We start from the raw sequence: 21,573 nt of genomic DNA, 5'->3' as shown, positions 1-21,573 counted from the left end.
CTGTGATCTATTTTCAGGGGCTGTTGGTGCATCTGTTTGCACGGTTGGTCAGCAACCCAAAAAAGTGTCCTCTGGCTGAAGAGTTGGAAGTATACGTGGGACCACAGCCGTTCCGGCCCATGTGGTGTCACTGCGGCGCCCGTCTGCCTGCCAGTGCGGGCCCAGCCTGCTTTGACCTGCCGTGGACTTGGAGAAAAGCACTTAATCCCCAGCTGGAGTGAAGAGCTCAGTGCTGGTGGTAGAATTTCTCTTTCATCAGAGGCCAGAATTTGTTTGTTCTAACCGTGAAATAGGTCCCGCAGTCTCCCTGCTTTGAACCCACATGGCTCCAGCTTTATTTATACCCATCATATCGAGAGTGTCCCTTTTTTCCCTCTTCTTCAGGGTAATAGCTGTGGGCAGACAGACCGACAGACACACAGCACAGCCATGCCCCAGCTGGGACCATGATCCCATGTCGTCCCTCTCTGTGTCTTCTCTGCTGGTACTGTGGAGCCCCGGGGTGGCAGGCGCTGCCCTGCGGGGACCACTAGGGTGCTGAGTGGCAGAGCACAGCTTGATTTTCTCCAGTCTTAACATTTCTTGTGACCCAGACACCCCCCACCCGCCCACCCCTCCACACAGAACCTGGGGCAGCTTCTGGGGCGTCAGATTGTTTCCCTGGAGACTGACCATGTGATGGCTATGGGCAGCTTTCAGTTGTCGCTACTTGTGGCCTCAGCCGTGTGACATTACAGGTGGAGCCTGGGGACTGGCTGTGTGGCCTCATTCTGCAATGGGGTGGGGGGAAGGGCTGTGTTCCTGCCCTAATTGGAAGGACTGCAACTGAATTTCTCAAAGCCCTTTCTGAGCAAGCATTCTGGGGTCAGGACCTGGGGTTGGGTGAAAAGGTTATTAGCCTCCCGAAGAGCTGTGTGCTTTTGATCCTTTTAGCAGTTCAAGGGGTTTGCAGACATGAAAGGCCAGATGAGCCCTGGTGATTGGCACCCTGTTTAAGTACCAAGGAGAGTTTTCTGTTTGGTTTATTTTTTTCCTCTGCAGATTTTAAGTCTTTTCCTTTCTTTTCTCTCTGTAGCTCTGTTTCTTCTATCTCTGCATCTGCGTCTGTGGCTGAGTATGTTTCTCTCTCTCTCCCTCTCTCTGCATCTCCCTATTTCTCTTTCTTGGTCTGGCTCTCTCTTTGTGTGTGTATTTGTTTCTCTTCCTGTGTTTTTCTCTGTGTATTTCTTTCTCCCCCTCTCTCTCTCTGTCCAGAATCCTTGGAGAAGATGTGAGACAGGATGCGTGCAACTGGAGACCACAGGGAAAGCTTTCAGGGCTGGTCTATCTGAAGGGGAATAGTGGGGTTTGCTTCCTGGGGAGAATCCTAGGCACACACGCTGTCCAGCCCCCTGTGTCTCATCCACCCCATGGAGCCCCCTGGGGAACTCCGGTCCCAACTGCCTGCCCCTGCCCCCACAGGTCCCCATCACCAGGCAGCTCTTGGGCTGTGCAAAGCAGCTCTATTCTTAGGCTGGGCCAGACCTAACAGGGATGAAAAGTAGCACGATATTCCAGTTTTAAGAGACACCTACGATTTTTGTGCAACCAATTAACAAATAAAATATTATATAGAATATTTGAGCAGTGTATCTCAATCCCTAAATGTCTGGGTGGTCATAAAATGATCCAAGAGATCTTCTGGTGAAAACTTTATATTTGGGGGTCACTTATATTTGAGCAAAGGTGGCCTTCAGGTTTGTTTGTGTTTTTTTTTTTTTAAGATTTTATTGGGGAAGGGGAACAGGTCTTTATTGGGGAACACTGTGTACTTCCAGGACTCTTTTCCAAGTCAAGTTGTTGTCCTTTCAATCTTAGCTGTGGAGGGCGCAGCTCAGCTCCAGGTCCAGTTGCCGGTGCTAATTGCAGGGGGCGCAGCCCACCATCCCTTGCGGGAGTCGAACCAGCAACCTTGTGGTTGAGAGGACGCACTCCAACCAACTGAGCCATCCGGGAGCTCAGCGGCAGCTCAGCTCAAGGTGCCCTGTTCAATCTTAGTTGCAGGGGGCAAAGCCCACCATCCCTTGCGGGACTCGAGGAGTTCAACTGGCAACCTCGTAGTTGAGAGCCCACTGGCCCATATGGGAATCGAATTCGGAGTTAGGAGCATGGAGCTCTAACCGCCTGAGCCACCGGGCTGGTCCTGGCTTTCAGGTTTACTTGGGCATTTAGGGGGCACAGGGACTGGTATGCCCATTGGGGAGCAGCCACATTGCCCCAGAGACTGAGGGGCTCCCACGTGACAGCTAAAGGGGCAGAGGTCTGTCTTCACCATGTGATTCAAAATACTGCCTGCCCTACCCCCAGTCACATTTGACACTCAGGTTCAGACCTGTCCTGTCAGCCCAGAATGCAAGGTCTGGCCTCAGGGTAAGGAAGGTCTGCTGGCTCCCTTACCTGCTCTCCAACCCTGACCCTACCAAGGAGGTCACAAAATTAGTGACAGCAGAGGGAGGGTCGGGGAAGGTAACAGTGTGGGTAGCTCAAGGGCAGAGCCTCAGGGCTGCTGGCGGTTGGGAATGGTTCCATCCAGGAAGGGACAACTGACCAGGAGAACGCTTGGACAGAAACGGGAAGGACCACCCAGCCAAAGCCCAAAGGCCGTGGGGTGGGAACTGGCATGGCGTGTGCAAGGGAGGGAGGTAGAGTTCAGACCGGGGTTTGAAAGAGCCTTGAGCAGTGGGTGACATGAGCAAAACAGTGTCCTCTGTAAGAAGAGAAACCTAGCGGTTCCGGGACAGGTAGACAGGGTCGAAGGCAGGACAGGAAGCTAGGAAACAGACTGTGAACTGGGGCCTCCACAGGCAAGAGCTGATCCAAGGAGACGCTGCCCAACCCCAGTTAGAGAGGCTTGGCCGTGCGTGTGTATGTACATGTGCGTGCATACCTGTGTGGGTTTGTGCCGAACATGTGAGTGAGTGTGTGTGTGTGTGTGTGTGTGTGTGCGTGCAGGTGGGTGTGCTCTTAGCAATCTTTCACTAAGTTCCCATCTACAGCTGGTCTCCTTCCCTCCCTGCCCCACCTTCCAAATGTTTCACTCTGGGATCCCACGAAAGGGTGGGCAAATAAAACAGGGTGAGATTATGTAAAGCTGGGGGAGGGGAGAAGGGTCAGGAAGACCGGGTCTAAGCTACATTCTCTCTTCCATCCATGAAGGTGCGGTTTAGAGATTTCAGCAAATCCTCTGAGAGGCTGGGTCATGTCTCAGTTTTATTCACAACTAGCCCACAAACGACACAGTTGTCCATCAACAGGACAATGGCTAAACTCACGTGGTCCAGCCACACAATAGAATACCACTATCAATAAAAAGGAACCTTGTGGAGACCTGCAACGATAGGCTAATCTCACAGACCGTATGTTGTGCGATAGAGGACGTGCACCAAAAAGTACACCCTGTACGATTCCTTCCACGTGAAATTCTAGAACAGGTAGAAGCATTACTGGTGGTAGAAAGTGGTAAATGGTGGCTTGGGGGTGACTGGGGCTGGGGCATGAGAGCTTTCTGAGGTGAGGGAAATAGTCTGTACTGTAATGGAGGTTCAGAGAGGTTGTGCAAGTTGCTCAAGGACACACAGTTTGTGTGCAGAGGTCCTTCTTGAACCCAGACCCACTGGCTGCCTAGTCCCATCTTCCTGCATTACACGCATTTCCCATGGAGGGGCTCCTTGCCTTGGGTTCATAAACTGAGTCACAGTTATGAGGCTTTTTCCCAGATGTTTCTGAGAAAAGAGCACCAGCTTCAGATGTTTTGCAGACCTGTCAGAGCTGAGGGAAAATCAGCAACGAGGTGGGTAAACCAGGCCTTTCCTGGGGTGGGGGCAGGGTAGGAGAGAAGAGTGATCTGTGGGGACACCAGGAAGTGTCATGGCAGGTACTTATGGTGAGTCACCAGTGCCACCTAGCTGGAATTTTGTCCAAAGTCAACTGCATTCTGGGAGAAGCACTTACCCAGTTCTCTCAGGAGGAAGCTTGGGCCCTGTGAGTTACAGCACCTACTATTAGCCTTTGTCGTACACTGTATAATGTATTTCTTGATGTGGGTTATGGTCAAAACAGTTTGGAAAAAAGCACCTGATCTAATCTAACCCCCTTATTTTTCAGATGGAGAAACCAAGTGTTCAAGAGGGTGAGGGGCTCCCCAAAGTCTTCTGAATGAGCTGGGACCAAACCCTGCCAAGGCAGGCGGGTAAATGCCATGAACCCGGTGGGCTTACTGCACGGCAGTGGGGTGAGCTGACCACGGGCTGCGGACTCCCGGCACAGTGCTCCGCTCCCTCCCCCTCACCCACACACGCGCCTCAGGGGCCGATCTGACATTTGTGCTCTGCTACAGGGACCTTCACCCACGCCCACGCACGGCTGGGGTAGGAAGGACGAACCACGCCTGGCCCTGTTGAACTAGCTGTCACCTGGCCCCTGCTCAGGCTCTGTGGTTAACATCTCTGCCGCACACACGGACAGACTTTCTCTGAAAGTCTGAGTTTCTCTGAATTCTCTGAGGCACAGGATTCTGAGAAACCCAGCAGCGGCCTTGCCACTGCCATTAGAGCCCTAGGTGAGTCACACGCACACAGGAACACACGCCCAGGAATGGCACCTCTGTGCTTTGCCGCAGTGAGTTTGGGCCCTGGTGCTGATGCTGATGATGGCGGATGCAAGCACACTGACACTGCTGTGATCATGCTGTCCCCAGCCCACAGAGGGGCAGAACGCGCTGCCACCCTCCAGTGCTCGAGGCCACCCCCAAACCTGCCATTCATCTGTGGAGGAGGGCGCAGTCCTGAGCCAGGGTCGCTGCAGGCCGCTGCTTGCACACATTGAACAGCCAGTCCGAAGCTTGTGCCTTCCTAATCACCTTCCTCCATAGTGTTATTGTGAGTATGAGTTAATGCAAGTGCCAGCCGGGCACAGTGCCTGGCATTTAACAGACGATTCTACTTGCCAAGTGGCCAAGCGGCCAAGCCTGGCATTCTCCCTGCCCTTCCATTTTACAGATGAGGAAATGGAGGCTCGCAGAGCTTACTTGTCATGCTCAAAGTAGCTTCTTAGTTGGCTGAGAGTGGGCTGGAGCCCTGGCATCTCAAGGGTTGAGTCAGACAGGCAGGGCCCAGGGCACTGGTGTCTGATAGGTCCTCAAATCTCCTCTGACTGAATTGGGGTTGGTTAGGCGTGACACAGGCCTCCATCTCTCCCCAGTTGGTCAGAGCTGGCTCTGGCTCTTTCCCTCAGGCTGATGTTTGTGGGAAGGAAAGCAAAGAGTGACAAAGAGGCCTAGGAAAATCTGGGACAGACTAGATCTCAAGATTTGGGGAGAGAAGGGAGTTTCCCAATAATCCCCCGCCCCCCAGTATTCTGGGACCCCAGGGTCCTCTGTTCATCTCCTGCTCCTCCACACACCGCCCTGGTTCATCACTTATAGTCCAGTGATCTGAGCTCAGTCACTGCAAGGGAGGCTGAGAAGGATGGTCCAGCTGTGCCCCTGCCCAGGGTGAGAGGGAGCTGGACTTCCTAAGAGTCTCTGCCACATCACTGTCACCTGAAACAATCTCCTTCATTCAAGGAGGAGGGCAATGCATCGAATACAAAGGCTTACCTTTCTCCCCCACTGGACTGCAAGTTCCCTGAAGACGGGTCTTACTTGTCTTGTTCACTGCATGTCTCCAGCCCCTACAACATAGTAAGTGCTCAATAAATGTAGGTGGGTGAATAGCTAAAGCTCAGGCCACCTTTTCAAGAAGGGAAATGCAAATTCTGGACTTGGGTGAGGGAATTTAGAGGAGATGAGTTCTGCTAGTCAGGGCATCAAGGAATGTTATCCATTACTGCATCACCACTCACCCCAAAACTTAGTGGCTTAAAGCAAAAACAGTGATTTTGTTTGCTCATGATTCTATAACTTGGGAAGGGTTTGGCAGGTATACCTTGTCTCTGCTCCACTGTGTCAACTGGGGCCAAAGGACCCATTTCCAAGATGGGTCACTAGAAGTTGGTACTGGCTGTTGGTTTCACACAGGGCCTCTCTGCAGAACTGCTTGGGCTTCCTAGCAGTATGGTGACCGCGTTCCAAGAGTGTGTATACCAAGGGACAGGAAGTAGAAACTGCCTGTCTTCCTAAGGTCTGGGCCCCAAAACTGGCATTTCATCATGTCCTCCATATTTTACTGGGTAAGAAGTCACAGATGCTATATCCAAGGGGCTCTGGATGGGAGGAGTGTCAAAGTGTTTGGGGCCATGCTTGAAGACGCTCACAGGAAGCTTTCTGGAGGAGAGGAGTGAGCAGCTGCCAGCACAGAAGGTTTGGGTGGCACCTGTCAGCTATCCAGCATGGCTGGGGCAGATTTGGTCGCCACAGCGTGGCTGAGGCCTCATTCTGGCTATCCGGGAGCAGCCTCCAGTCAGTGGGGCAGATTGTATTCTCCAAAAGTGCCCACAGTGATACTACCAGACTCACATGTGCTTCTAGCACATTGCCCACTCTATCAAGAACTGGAATCTGTTTCCTCTCCCTCTGAAACTGGGTGGGCTCGTGACTACCTCAATGGCAGAAGTGATGCTGCCTGACTTCTGAGGTTATGTCACAAAAGGTAAAATGGTTCCTACCTGGGGTCTTGCTTTCCTTCTCTCTCTCTCTTGCTCTCTCACTCCCTCTCTCTCCAGATATTCCCTCCTGGAACCCAGGCACCATGCTGCAGGGAAGCTCAGGTCACATGAAGAGGCCACCTGTAGGTGTCTGTCATGCAGGGTCTCTGGTCCCGCTCTCCACACAAGAACGCAGGATATGGTGAGGCCAAAAAGGAACACCCACGGAGCCATACATAGGGGAGTCATACCACTATATTCTCGCTGGCGGCTGGGTTGGAGACACAGGGAGCAGGAGCCATACAATGTGCAATCCATCGTCTGCTTCTCTGCCAACCAACCAACTTGCTAGCCACAATCCGCGTTTCTCTGCCAACCAACCCAACCCCACTTGCTAGCTGCAATCTGCACCTGCCAGCTCAGCCATGGCAGTTATATAAGTTGCCAATGGCTAACCGGTAACAGCTGATGGCCAACCAGTCACAGCTGATGGTCACCTACTACCTGAGCCAGCACCTTTCCATGTGAGACCGAGAACCTGGAAACTGCTCTCTGGGACTCTGTCCCCAGTGTTCCAGCTGACAGCCCAAGCTAAGGTCTTGGTGCCAATCATCAGACATCTACGTGACCCAACCTTCAGAGGGTCCCAGTCCCCAGCCTTTGTGTCTTCCATGTGAGGCACAGGTGACCAAACTTCCTCACTGTGCTCTGTATGCATTCCTGACATGTAATAATAAATGGTTGTTTTATATCAGCAAGTTTTGGGTTGTTTGATATGCAGCCACAGTAACTGGCACAGTGGGCAAAGTGAAATATAACAATGACACCTCCAGAAAGCGTTTCCATGGGCAAGAGGGGTCTGGTGGGACCTCACTAGAGCAGTCTGGCCACAGACTGGTGTTCACCAGGTGTAAGTTGGAGAGCAAGGGGAGGTGTTTTGGAGAGACAGCACAGCACGTGTGACACTTGGGACTAGCAAGAGGAAGGCGCCTGGGGCTGCAGCACAGCCCCGTGGTGATGGGGTGAGCGGTCCAGGGAGGCCCCTTCACCCTGAGGGCTGAGGAGGACCCTGGGTGAGATCTGCTCCCACATGTGTGGAAGAGGAGCTGACCAAGCCATGGGATGGACGAGGATGGCTGGATGGATGCAGGACCAAGGCCAAAAGCTGATGGGGCAGGAGGTGCGGCTACCCATGCTGAGGGCCACAGATGTCATTGGCAGAGCAGTGGGAGGTGTTCTCTTCTCCCGATTTTGCTGGCTATCCTTCCCCTGGGAGGAGTTCCTGTGGAACCGACGGCAGCCCCTTCGCCTCTTCAGTTATATGTCGTGACATATCCCTTCCTTCCTGAGTCTGAGGGTTCCTGACGCCAGGCTGCTTCGTCAGCTATAGCCGAGATGATATCAGACCTTCGGGAGCCGCTTGGGGGTTCTCCCAGCAGGGAACATTTTCTGGCTGGAACTGCATGACGGGTATAGCATCAAGTTTTTAGAGAGGGGCCAGCCCCTCATTACAGCATGTGACTGTGGGACAAAATGAACTTGCTGGTGTGCTGTGAGTCCACCCCTCACTCCGATTCTAGCGTTTACTAAGCAGGAAGTGGAGTGCCCTTGCTCAGCGCAGACGGAAGCACGGCTGACTCCCACTGGGCCTGGCTCACCAGTCTCACCTCTCAGTCTTCTGGAGCCTCCCAGGCTGCAGGGAGAACTTCCTCTGGGCTCCCTTAGGATTTAAATCTTTTTTGGTGTTCCTAGTATACAAATCACATTTCTAGAGAAATCTCTTCCACCCTTTCCTGGCCGTCTGAGAGACATTTGTGTATCCGCAGCACCCACGTCTCGCACTTCGATGGTGTTCAGCTGAATCTGCTGAAGAAACAAGTGCCCTGATGTTGAATGAATTCTCTGGGTCAGCCTGCCATCGTGTTTCTGGGGCCCCTCACCTTTCTGGGAGAACCATCCCGTCTCACCAACAGATGTGCCTCTCAGAATGCAGCAATTTCTCGTGACACATACGTATTCTTAAAAGGCTGAGAATGCTGGCTGTTGATGGAGGCAAATGACAAAATAAAGGTGAAGCTGTCTGTCGCTCCTCTAACGGCATTCTCAGGCGTGGACAATGCTCAGTTGGAAGACTTGGCAACTCGGTGGGTCTGGGAACAAGAACTGCCACAGACGGCGGGCTCTCGATGGGACTGAGGTGGCTCCTCTGCTGCCCAGAGGGGAGGGCAGGTACCTGTCTGCATGGCCCTTGTCTGCGAGGACCCCGGACCCACCTTGACAACTGGCAGCCTCTTCCCACTTGCACCCAATACCCTGCTGAGGGTGAACTGGAGACGCGGCTTCTGCCTGAAGAGGCAGTTATGGTTAGTATGAGATCCCCCAGCAGCCGGCCCTGAGAGGGTTCAAGCATGGCTGTTTATGTGGGAGGAGGAAACACCAGCAGTGGCGTGGCGAAGGGAGTCCGGAGAGAGAAGGCAGCCAGAAACGGGACACGATCCTGGAGGGAGGCCTTCCCCACTCGCACATGCTCATGGTCTGCGGCTGAGTGGCTCCTGGGGATGCAATTCCCTCAGACCTCGGCAGAGCAGCTTCCCAGCACTTGGGAAACGTCGTCAGGTAAAGAGGTTCAGGGAGGGCAGGGGGATGGGCCAGCAGCACTGAAGGGGTCTTCACAAGGGGTATAGGTGCGGGCGGGGTCTCTGCTCGCAGCAGCCAGTGGGGTATGCAGTGAGGGTGGCTGTCACTGGTCAGGGGAAGCAGCGGTCAGCATCAGCGCATGAGTCCACTGAGACGTGTGCCAGGCCCTCCACCCTCTGGAAGGCGTACCTCGTGAGGTTAATCAGTCCCGTGGAGGGGTGGGCTGTGACCCGTGAGACCGCAAGTCCCTGCTGGCGGGGCCTAGGACAGAGGCTTGTTAGGGATGGGTCCGAGCAGATTCTAAGTTGCCGCTGGCTTCATGGCTCTACATAAGCTCTAGAAACCCCTTATCTTTCCTAGGTTGTCATTTATGACTCACAGTGCACCCCTCTGGCCCACCCTGTGGCCTCTTCACCAAATCCCATGTTAACTGGGTGTCAGTGAGGCCACCAGGACAAACTCGGTGCTGAGGGGAGAGTGGGGAGCAGGTGCCAAGCTGTTGGGGCTGTCCCCTAAATGGCCTCTTGGACCAGCAGGCCAAGCAGGGTTGCTTCAAGGTGGGCCCCTGGGGTTGACGCAGCCTGAGGAGCAGACAGTCAGGCCTCCGGGAAGCCTCTGGTCCTGGATGTCAATGGAAAGGGTGGGACTACATGGCCTCCAGGGGCTCTCTCAGAATTAAGCATCATCTTTGAAACTGTTCTGCATTTCACTGTCAGGTTGTAGTCTAAGGGCTTTAAGTTCTCACCCCACCCTATGAAGCAGGTGACTACTATGAGCCCCAGTTTGCAGATAAGGAAACTGAGACCCCAGCGGTTAAACAATGTGCCCAAGTCAGAGAGAAAGGGAATGGCAGAGTAAGGTGTGAGCCCTGGGTCAGGCCTGGGCCCCAACTCCCCCGTGCAGTGGTGTGGGTGAAGCCGGGCGGGGGTTACAGCTCATCATGCAACCCCGCCCCGCCGTGCATGGCACAAGGCCCTATGGGTCAGGCCTGGCCAACACCTTGTGTCCCCAACCCCTGCCTGGAACAACTCGACTTACATTCCGTTTCACATTATTCTTTTATTATAATCGTATTGAATGGGATTGCTTTGCCAAAAGGATAAGTCATTTCTTAAATCAATATGAGTTGTAGCGTAAAGATGCATGAGAAAAAAGTGATAGGATATAAATGGCACGGCTGAGTATTCCATAAATCAAATAAATTGTACCATTGTGAGAAAAAATATTATGACAACTTTTACATGAAAGTAGTCTCAAGCCTGTTTATAGGAACTTTATATTTCTTTTTAATACCATAAAGAGAGCTTTTGAAAGTAATACTGAGGAAGCGGTTTGGGTCTGCAAGAAGGAGTCCTGGCTTGCCAGTAGCCGCCCTCAAATCATCACCTGTAGCCACCCCCCGGGCTCCCCAGTGTCCCTGCTCTGGTCGCGTGGGGGACCGGGGCCCGGTGTGCCTCTGCGGGGGAGGAGGGACGGGACGGCCACGCACCACAGGACAGCCGCTCAGCACTGGCCGCTCAGCACTGGCCGCTCAGCACTGGGCGGAAATCCATACACGCTTGTTCTGTAATGAGCTTTGAGGGGCAGCTGCTTAAAGAAACAAAAAGAATAAATTTTGGTCAACTCTGGCAGGTTATCAGCAGGAGACCACAGGACTGTCACAGCATTTCATATTTGTGCATCGTCTCTGACAAAGAAGAGTCATTCTTGTTAATGGAGAACAACCCAGCCCCCGAGGGCTGAGGCACAACATCCAAGTCAGTCACACAGAGGCGGCGAATCACAGGGAGGTCTTGGTTTATTGTTAGTCACACTCATTCTGCAGCGATATTATTTCTTACCAGACTGCAGTTAGCAGTGAACGTTAGCAGGAGGTCATCTTTGGAAGAATAATCCAGTATAATTAAATGTTTCAAGTGTTATACAACCCCTTGGCATACACACAAGGTAAGGCAAAGTCATAATGATTTTCTTTCTCTAATCTGTAATTCTCATATGTAATGCACAGATATATTTCAAATTTCTAAAATGATCAGAGAGGAATCATGAATACAAGGTACATGTAGAAAAAAGTAGATGATGAGAATTAATCTAAACTTAATGTATATAAAATATATTTAACTGCTAAGAATCAAAACACGAGAGGGTTCCAATGATTACCACATCTGTTAAAGAAAAACAAAAAGGTTTCATATATTCAGGATTTTAAAAATGTGCAATGAAACATTAAGTATCTGATAAAATAATAAAAGGAACATAAATTCTTTAATAGTACTGTAACTAATGTTCTGCAATGCTCAGTTATGAAGAATAAAAACAAGTCACTTAAAAAAATGTAAGACAGTAATTGGATTCTCGTATCCCATGAACCTATGGGAATTTGAGTGACATTGTCTGCGCCCACTCCCCCTGATGTGTTTCTGTTCTCTGAGGAGAGAGCAGCTTGTTGGGGGCCACGGAAGCAACACTCTGAGTGACCCCATTGGTTCTCATGTGGCACCAGCACAGAAGCACAGAAGTGAGGACCCAGCCCTGCGTGCTGGCAGGGCTGGGAGGTTTCAGGGAACTAGCCGAGAACCTGTCGGGGTGGGGGATGTCTGGCGGCTACTGTGTTGCCAGTGACACTGCTATTGTGACTCTAGCTTAGGGCAAAAGATGCTGAACGTGAGCAGACTACTGTGTCCGAGCTGCCAGGGCACAGCCAGCTCCAGGGCCCTTTCATCTGTCCTGGAGCCCCAGTGAGGACAGCTCCACATGTCTTACCTTAGAGCTGAAGACTCCGACACCTTCCCAGGCTAGGTCCTTTGAGAGAAACTCATGACAGCCCTGAGCAGCTGCAAGGCCACTCACTGTATGGCCTTATGACGTATCAGCAAGGGGACACAGACTTGGCACAACCTACTCAGTGAGTCACCCGAAAGGGTGCTGAGCGGGCCCCTAAGAGTCAGGAGCCAGAGCTAATCAGCGCATCTTTGAGCAAGCATGGAAGGCCGCCCTGCTGTCTGAGCAAACCCCATTCACCATTCACCGTATGCACTGATGTGGCAGGCGATTTCTCTGCTGGAGTTTAAGAATAAATTGTAGAGCTAGTTAGAACCTAAGAGGAGTTGACTCTGGAGTCATCACTTTTCTTGGAGAGTGAGTGGGAAATCTGTCATTATCACATTTGTCTATTGAAAAACATGTCTAGCAGTGGCTGGGATGTTCGCCATGTCTGTCCTATCCTTCTCTCCGTGGCTATCCGCCTGCTGCCACGAAAGCTCCTGCTGCCCAGGGGCCTTGCCGGCCTCAGAGGAGCCCAAAAAACCATTCACCCCAGGGTGAGGGCTGCTCCTCCCTGATGGAGGTGAAATGGGCGTGGTTCTACTGATAAGAGTTCCTGCTCAGGGAAAGGAGAGGACGGGCGTCCTTTCAGGGCTCTTCCTTAAGAAGAGAAACAGCTTCTGTCTATCACAGGTCCTGAATTGCCAGCTGACAAGGGGACTGTCATTCTGTGTCGAAGCCCGGGACGGCTCTGGCAGGTTGGGCCGGCCCTGCCTGGCACTCCTGCCCGGGGTGCAGTGCACCGCTGAGCCCCGGCCCGCAGCTGCGACACCTGGCTCCCAGCAAGGGAAGTGCTGTGCAGAAATCCTGCATCCTCCTGGCATCTGGAATGTTCTCTAGGAAGCCCTGCTCCCCCAGAAGCGACTCCAGGTCTAATTCCCTATTCCTGCTGCCTTAAGGCCAATGGGAGACCCTGCCTCTGGATACTAGTGAGCTTGGGTTTTTCCCTTTACTCCTCAGTTGACAGGTGAACACAGCCCCCAAACTTCAGAAACTTTATCAGAAAATCGACTGGACCCCATAAAGTCAGGGTCATTTTCCAATTCAAGGAGGTAACATTCTTATAACCTTTGAAATCAGTGCAGCAAAGATTGGCTTAAAGTGACGTTATTTTCTGGTGTAACAGATTCTAAAAAGTGAAAAACAGTTGATTAAGAAGGGACAGTGATGGCCAGCGTCGACCTGGCCTGAAATGTGGAAATGGTTTTAAAAAGAAGAAATCTGTAACACATCACAGCTAAATATGATTCCTAAGTTTAGACCCTGTTTCTAAAAATCATTTTAACTTTCTGAGAGGTCAGTAATGGGTTTTTTCCAGCCCTGAAATCCACTATTTCTAGTCCATTTTGTTGCATTTGGTGTTGCCATATGGATTCCCAAGGGAGGAATGGAACTGGTTCAGATACAAAATTCCAGAGAAAAAGTTTTCTTGATACCAATTTTCCTATGCCGGACGCTCTGAGGGAGGGGAGATTTGAAACCAACTCTTCTTCCTTCTTCCAGATGTAACTGACGGAGTTGCCACAGCTTCTCAGTTAGGGAGCAGAGGACAGGAAAAGTCACTCTGACTGGTTTGGTCCCCGACAGTGAGTGTGATACGGGGTACTACCCGGCTCTGCCTCAGAGCGAGGTGGGGCAGGGCTCGGCCCAGTCTGCCTCTGGTGAACAGCAGTCTGTGTGCTCTGTGGCCCTATTTGCTTCTCTCTACAGGGTTTCAATGGGCTGCTCCAATGTCACATGCATGCTGGGAAAGAGGGGTCCCCACTGGGGGAACTGGGCCTTGGGGCTGCCGAGGGGGGTGGCCTGGGCACTGTGCTCAGATGTCCAGGGGGCTCACGATGGTGAAGCCGGAGTCCTTACTGTTGCTGCTGCTGTCCTCGTCGGGGCTGGAGCTGGGGTTGCTGGAGGAAGCCGAGGCTGGACCCATCAGAGGGTCGGAGAACACCAGCAGGGAGCGGGCCAGGGCCTCGCTCTTCCCAGATGTGCTTCTGAGGGTGCGAAGAGGCTGGGCCTGGCCCGAGAAAGACCCCCTGGCGCTGCCCCCCTCATCTTCTTTGGAAACCAGGATGAAGTCATCTGAGCTCCCTCCATCTGTGCAGCCGGGTGTTTCTGAAGAGGCCTGTGAAGTACAGTCAGAAGTACAGGGGGTGAGAAAACACCAGTGAAATGAAGAGAGCAAGGGAGGCCCTGTGAGCTGGGAAGTGCTCCATGGAGACTGGGCCACCTCACCCTCTGCTCTTCCTTGGGAAGACACAGTGCTCAGTCCTGCTTCCCTGGAGCCCAGGCGCTTCCCATGGTGCAGGGCCAGCCCCTCGCAGGCTGCATGTCAGCTACCAGCTACGGGGTGGGGGTTGCGGGGGGGACACAAAGCAAACCTCTTATCTGATGAGTTGTTGGGAGGGGCCAGCGCAGGAGCCATTGGGCTGCAGGCAGAATCCCTACCAGCTTCGCGGGCACCCTGCCGTGCACATCACTCATCCTCCTGGGGCTCATCTGTGAAAGCGGGTTAAGGACAGTGCCTCTGTCCTCCTGTGTAGTCACCGTGTGATGAGATGACGTGAGCAGATGAGAACCGCACAGGGCTGGCTCCCTAGATCTGGAGCGATTTTACTCCTTGCTCAGGAGATAGCTTCAGAGGAGGGCTCAGTGTATTGCATCTCACCTAGATCTCATAGCTAGCTCATCCTGGGGTGCACTTGGGTTTCCCCTGGGACAGTGTGGTAACTGGTAGGTTCTACAAACATGAAAACCAGGAACGGTAATTGCCAAGTCTATGGCAAAAAGTATAGAGATGGAATTGCATTAATTACCCTGTAATTCTTTTCCTTTCTTTCGAAGCAATTACAAGTAGCATTTTGGTTTTTAACTAAAGAAGCGGACATTCATGAACATGGGGAAAGGTTCTGGGTTATGAGCATAAGCTGGGATGGAGGTAAAGCCATAGTTTGACCGGGAATGTTCCAATCCAGCCTGGCAGAACAAGCACCTTCTCCAGGGCTGACGTAAGCTCACGTGGTGGTGTGCACAGCTGCTCCCTGACCCAGTGTGTGGGGACTGGTGCAGGAGTCTGCAGTCTACGGAGACATACAGAGCCCTTGGCGGGAAGTGGCCCCGGCTCCCCCGGGTCCTTTGACCTCCAGACTAGCATGGCCAAAGCCTCCCATGAGCTGCGGGCAAGGCCTGGACAGGCCGTTGGCAACACTTCTATGGGAAATCTGAATCTCATGCTCTCCTTGGTGACATGGGACGTGAGTGGCTAAACAGTGGCTGACATATTGAATTGGAGGACAGAAACAATTTGCCTTTAAGATCACAGTGCTGAACCAACAGGCCTCGAGGTTCTTCATCTCAAGTTTTAAAGCTGCTTACATTCTGTAAACACATTAATTCTTACAAAACTGAGGAGGTATGCCGCACGTGGCACTCTGGTAGAGGGGGACGTGATCACAAATGGCTTTAAGGCAGCTTGGCAGAGAAAGACGGTCCCTTTGCATCCGCATTATGTGCCTCTGTGAGGTGCACCTGGTCAGGACCATATCATCTTTGGGGAGGCTAGAAGGGACGTCTGAGGGGGCTTGTCCTCCTGCACATATGCACATAGGCTGTGGGTACCTCAGCTCTGACCTCCTACCTCCAAAGCGTGGACACTTCTTTCATATGACTGTTGCCCTGCACTGGATTCTGGGAAAACCTTGACCTGTCACCCCACAGACGGTCTATGGCTGGGGGTGCTGCTTCACAGAGCTTATCTTAGGTTGAAAATAAAAAGCATATATTTCCTATTTCTAGAGTGGTGCCTCTCCTACAGAAATACCACAATAACCTACTCTTCTTTAGCTCAGAGTGAGGATATGAACAAGACTTTGAAGAGGAGTATGTTACAAAGCCTGTGGCTAGTAAAGGCACAGAGGGTTCCTACCATCATTGTAATTATCTGGCATGTTTCTAGAAAGGTAGTGAAGTCATTTATTGTGGGTAAGCGCCCCCCCGCCCCCAGCCCCCCGCCCCCTGCCCCGCACCTCCCTGCAACCAATTCCCAGATAAAGTCACAGACTGGCTTAGACAAAGCATGTTAGAGCTGACGGGGCCTCAGCAACTATTTTCTTTTTATTACCCCTCCCCCTACCTTTATATTATAGATCAAGAAAGAAAGCTGAGATCAGAGGCCTGATGGCTTGGCCAATGTCACAAAGTAAATTAAAAGACTCCACTCTTTTGGACTCCCACCTAGAACTTTTTTTTAGACACAAGGATGCCTTATTTCTGGATTTCTGTAGCAGCCTTAGCCTCTACCTGGAGCCATTTACATCATTTATAGAAACTTTATACGTTTCCAGGTCAATCCTCTCTTTTTGTATGTATTACACAATTTAAAAAGTTTTCCAACCTGTCAGCCCTGCCAGGAACCACCACGATATACACTGACCATCCCACCTTGTTTCATTTCTTAGATTGAGTTTAGCATCATGGTGGAAGCAGGTAAGCCAAACTCTAGACCAGTGCTGTTCAACAGAAATTTTCTGTGATGATGGACATGTCATCACTTTGTGCCATCCAATATCACACATAGATACTGAGCACATGAAAGGTGGCTACTGTGACTGAAGAACTGCAGTTTTACCTCTGAATTCTATTTAACTGTAATGAATTTAATTGGAAATAGACACATGTGGCTAGTGGTTACTGTATTAGACAATGCAGCTGTCGACCACACAGATAAAAATAGGGACCCAAATACCAGTGAAGCATGCGATAGGGGCTGGTACACTAACGCATCCAGGGGTCCCACAGAGTCCTGCCTTCCGCTGCAATGGATTTGAGTGAAGTTCATCCAAAACCTCCTGAAGGAGTGTGTCAAGGACAGCCTCTGGGTGTAAGGGACAGAATGTGGCTCTTTTCACCCCATAGAATATAATTTCACATGTCTGTTTTCAGAGCTGGAGGGAAGGTTTATAAATCCAACGGGAAGAAGGTTACCAGCCACATCTCCACCAACCTCCCAGTAGAGAACCGAGCACATGCATCCCACAGAGAAAGAACCCTTTCCAAGGTTGGATGGGAGGACCATGAGCCATCGGCTCCAAGGCGGGCGAGCCTGGCCCTCTGCATTGTCCTCTAGACACACTTTGTGGCTGACTAAGAAAGCAAAGACAATCATTCCTCAGTTAGGAAGGAGTGGTGGCAAAACCCACCACAGACCCCACCCATGGTCGTCACAATTCCAGAAAATGTCCAGGCAAAAGCCTGCCTCTAGCACCACTCCCCAGCCGCTGGCCCCTGTTTTACTGGAAGCTCCTGAAAGCAGGAGCTACATTGCATAGCCATGGACACCCAGTACCTGTCACAGCAGACCCTCAATTCACATTGGAAACAAGGATGGAAAAAGCCCACTTCTACTTGGCACGCTGGGCACGGGTGTTCCTGTGCACAGCCAGCAACCACGGCCCCTTTCCCCACAAGCAGTGATAAAGAAAAGCCAGCCAGCTCCAAGGCTTGGGACGGGGGTTCTTGCAGGAAGTAGGTGGGTCAGGGCACCCTGCCTGGTGGCTCCTTTATCCAGATCTTTGGCAGCTGCAGTGGAAGGCCCTGGGATTGGCTTGTCCGGGTGACTTGCTTACTTGCATCTGGGATTTCTCTTGCCTTTCCTCCCATGAAGGTGAGGGAAGAGCACTGCTTCCCCACTGCTCCCTTCCTCTGATAAAAACCCTTTTCAGGACTACTGGTTTTTTGTAAACTACTGACACCCTTGGGGAAGGGGCCATGGCAGGCAATGAGTATAGAACAGAAGCCCTTCTGTTTTCCCTTCTCCCACTTTTCTTCTTTCCCACTTAACCCTGTAGCGGAAGAGAGAAGCAAAGAAGGCAGCAGTGGGGTCTCTAGGCCCAGGAAGGGCTGACTGTGTTTCAGAAGCAAGCGCAGAAGCGAAAGGTCTTTCGGATGTAGCTGGACCACAACAGGGCATATCATATTGATCTCCCTTCTAGCTCATAGCTCATCCTGAGTTTGCACATTTGGGTCCATCAGGGCAGTGGGGTAACAGGTAGGTTCTTACAAACATGAAAACCGGGAATGACAACAAGAAAGTATAATCAACAAGTTTTAAATTGAGCAAATTCATTAGTGTGTTTGAAAGGTCTATGTCTGTAGTATTTTTACACATTTGACTAAAAGAATCATGCTAGATTTTTAAATAACACTGTCAATTAAATATGGGTTGGGACTCAGTAGTATTTGAATAAATAAATTATTATTGAAAAATTAAACATCTGTGCAGGGAAGGAGAATTAGGAGGAACTAATTACATTAAACTTACAATTTTAATGTTGTATTCATGTGGCTAAAAATGCAGACTCACAATGCTTTATGAAAACTTCCTTTTAAAGCTGGATGAAATTAACCACACAGGCCTCTCTCTTCTTGAAGAGTACTCTTAAAACTAAAAAGAACTCCCCTTCTAAAATATCACTTTGCTTTTTGAAAATTGTAAAAAATAAATAATTTACAATAATCTGGATGCTAGTTTCTGACAAAGTGACTTAGATGAGATTTTGCTAATGTTCATTTTTCAAGAGGACACTGTAAGCCATTTAAAAAGAAAATTGTTAGACATTTTTAGTCTTGTCAGATAACGCTCAAGGAGGCAGCGTGGTGTAGCTAGAAGCTTACAGGATTGGGGCAGGGGTTCTGAAAACATAATGCCAGGTGAGCACGTGTGTCTCTCTGGCCTGTTTTCTCACTTGTGGAACAAGCAGGCAGGACTAAGCGCATGAGGAATTTCTTAGATCTGTTCTGATTGGCAAATTCTGTGATTTTATGTTAGAATAAATTTCATCCACTGTTGACACCTGAAAGCAGGGGTCGACACACTACAGCCCATGGGCCAAATCTGACCTGCAGCCTGTTTTTCTGTGGCTTTCAGGCTGTGAATGGCGTGCACAATTTTAAAGGGTTGTAAAGACAAACAAATAAACAAACACCAAATACAAAAACAAATATGTGACAGGGACCATATGTGGCCCGCAAATCCTACAACACTATCTGGCTCTTCACAGAAAAAATTTGTTTACCTCTCTGTCTTAGAGGATGGACATAAATGAGAAGTCCTTCTCCATGATGTCAAAAAAAGTGGGGAAACAGTATGGAGGTTCCTCAAAAAATTAAAAATAGAACTACCTTATGACCCAGCAATTCAATTCTGGGTATTTATCCAAAGAAATCCAAAACATTAATTTAAAAAACTATGTGCACCCCTATGTTTACTGCAGAGCTATTCACAATAGCCAGGATTTCCAAGATATGGAAAACAACAGAAATGCCGATCAACAGACGACTGGATAAAGAAACTGTGGTACATGTATATACAATGGAGTATTAATTACTCTGCCTTAAAAAAGAATGAAATCTTACTATGTGACAATATGGATGGACCTAGAGGATATTATGCTAAGTGAAGTAAGTCAGACAGAGAAAGACAAATACCACATGATTTCACTTATATGTGGAATCTAAAGAATAGAATAAACGAGTAAATAAAACAGAAATAGACTCATAGATACAGAGAACAAACTGATGGTTGCTACATGGGAGGGTGCTTAGAGGATGGGTGAGAAGGTGAAGGGATTAGGAAGTACAAACTGGTAGTCACAAAACAGTCACGGGGATGTGAAATACAGTCTGGGGAATATAACCAATAATGTAAAGACTGTGTAGGGTGTCAGATGGGTACTGGACTTATCAGGGGGGTCACTTCACGGATTATATAAAAGCCTAACCACTGCCCTGTACACCTGAAACTAATATAAAATAATATTGAAGGTCAATTATAATTAATATATATATAAAATACTATATACACTTTATATATATAGCGACAAGATGCAAAGTACAGCATAGGGAATATAGTCAACAGTATTGGAATAACTAAGCACGGTGTCAGGTGGGTAGCAGACTTGGGGGTTATCACTTTGTCAGGGATGTAAATGTCTAATCACTATGTTGTTTTGTACACCTGGAACTAATACAAAAAATTCTAACCAAGTGAAATACACTCAAGACAGCATGAGGAAAGCATGGACAGTACTTCCAGTGTTAAAGGGGAACGGAGGCATCCGCTGGAGGCCACTGGCCAATAACCGAGGCAGCGATCTGGCTTTCTAATGCCACGTGATAGGACTGGCAGGAGGTTTAGGCCAGAGCTGCTGCATAAAGTGTGCAGGTCGCGTATGGCACAACTCTACGCGACACTAGTGGAATTATTCTTGTGAATGGTACCCCCAGGGTACCAGAGGGTACAACCTGCACAGTTACATGCAGCACCCCTGGCTCAGGCCACCTGTGGTATTTTACATCTAAACTTCACACAGGGTCATGTCGAGGCACTTTGGTAGGGGTTTTCTTATTTGTAACTTTGGAGAACAAGTCAATGTGACGTCGTTCATCAGAGCTCCTGTACCTGCTCTGTGGCCGCAGGCAGCTGGTCACCCTGGCCCTGGCCGCTGGAGCAGTAGTGGTCATCTGAGATGGTGATCTGCTCATTTTCCTCAGCTTCCAGCTGGCTCTGGTTGAAACGCAGGGAACCTTTCAGAATGTCTTTGATCTATTTTCCAAGAAGAAGAAAATAAATGAACAAGATGAATGAGTTTGTTTTTAAATGCTAGCTAAACCACTAATACATTTAAATTAGACTTGTCATTGACCCTTTTTTCATTGTATGGATACCAATATATTACCGCAAGAAAGAAACAACAGAAAAAAAAATCCCACTCTATCAAAGCCATTGACTTATTAATGACCAAGGAAAGTTTTATAGTCTTATCAGCAGGTTCTCACAGGGTCAGACATGGGTGTCACATCCTTGGCAGTTATCTGAAGCAGGAAGCATTGTTTCCCTGCACACCCTGCCCCACTGAACAGCCCCGGGATCCTGAAGTGCCCCAGGCCAGCCAAGCTGTTCCTAACACAGGCAGACTTGTGAGAGCAGCACACTGATTCACTGGCATTTACATTGCATATAGCCCTGTAAGGGCTGTGTACATGTGGCCCTCGAGGGTCTGAGGCCAGCAGCAGGTGGGGATTATGACCTGTACTCCAAGGACATTCCCACATTTATGGAAACGATGGGGCATGGTGCTGGACCACACCACACCAGCTTTGGGTGAGGAGCTGTGGGGACAGAGCCCCAAAAAGCAGTTTCCAGGCTCTCGGCCTCACATAGAAAGGTGCCGGCTCAGGTAGTAAATGGCTGTCGACTGTGATCGAATGGCCATCAGCTGTGGCTAGTTGGCCGTCAGCTGTAACCAGTGAGCCATTGGGCACTAATATAACTGCCGTGGCTACGCTAGCAGAAAAAAAGGGGAGCTAGCAAGAAGATGGTGGCTGAGTCTGCAAGCGGCGCAGTGAGGGTTGAGAATTGTGTGGCTCCTGTTTCCTGTGTCTCCAACCCAGCCGCCAGCGAGAGTATAGAGATATGACTCCCCTACTTATGGCTCCGTG

At 50.2% G+C, this 21,573-nt stretch overlaps 1 protein-coding gene across 8 annotated transcripts in view; it reads right to left on the bottom strand.

Annotated features, from left to right (window-relative positions):
- Window positions 1-10,302: 10,302 nt before the first annotated feature.
- Window positions 10,303-21,573, bottom strand: part of TBC1D5 (TBC1 domain family member 5) — a 510,030-nt gene continuing 498,759 nt past the window's right edge. For all 8 annotated transcript variants that reach the window (XM_033133071.1, XM_033133070.1, XM_033133068.1 and 5 more), the window contains 2 exons: window positions 20,534-20,677; window positions 10,303-14,200 (listed from right to left, as the gene is read on the bottom strand). In XM_033133071.1, the coding sequence (XP_032988962.1) occupies window positions 13,898-14,200; window positions 20,534-20,677 (447 nt within the window). In that variant the 3' untranslated portion in view covers window positions 10,303-13,897. The remainder of the gene's footprint in view (window positions 14,201-20,533; window positions 20,678-21,573) is intronic.

The sequence above is a fragment of the Rhinolophus ferrumequinum genome, chromosome 17 (assembly GCF_004115265.2).
Source record: "Rhinolophus ferrumequinum isolate MPI-CBG mRhiFer1 chromosome 17, mRhiFer1_v1.p, whole genome shotgun sequence".
NCBI lineage: Eukaryota > Metazoa > Chordata > Mammalia > Chiroptera > Rhinolophidae > Rhinolophus > Rhinolophus ferrumequinum.
The sequence above is the reverse complement of the archived record's forward strand: the minus strand, read 5'-3'. Positions and strand labels throughout refer to the sequence as shown.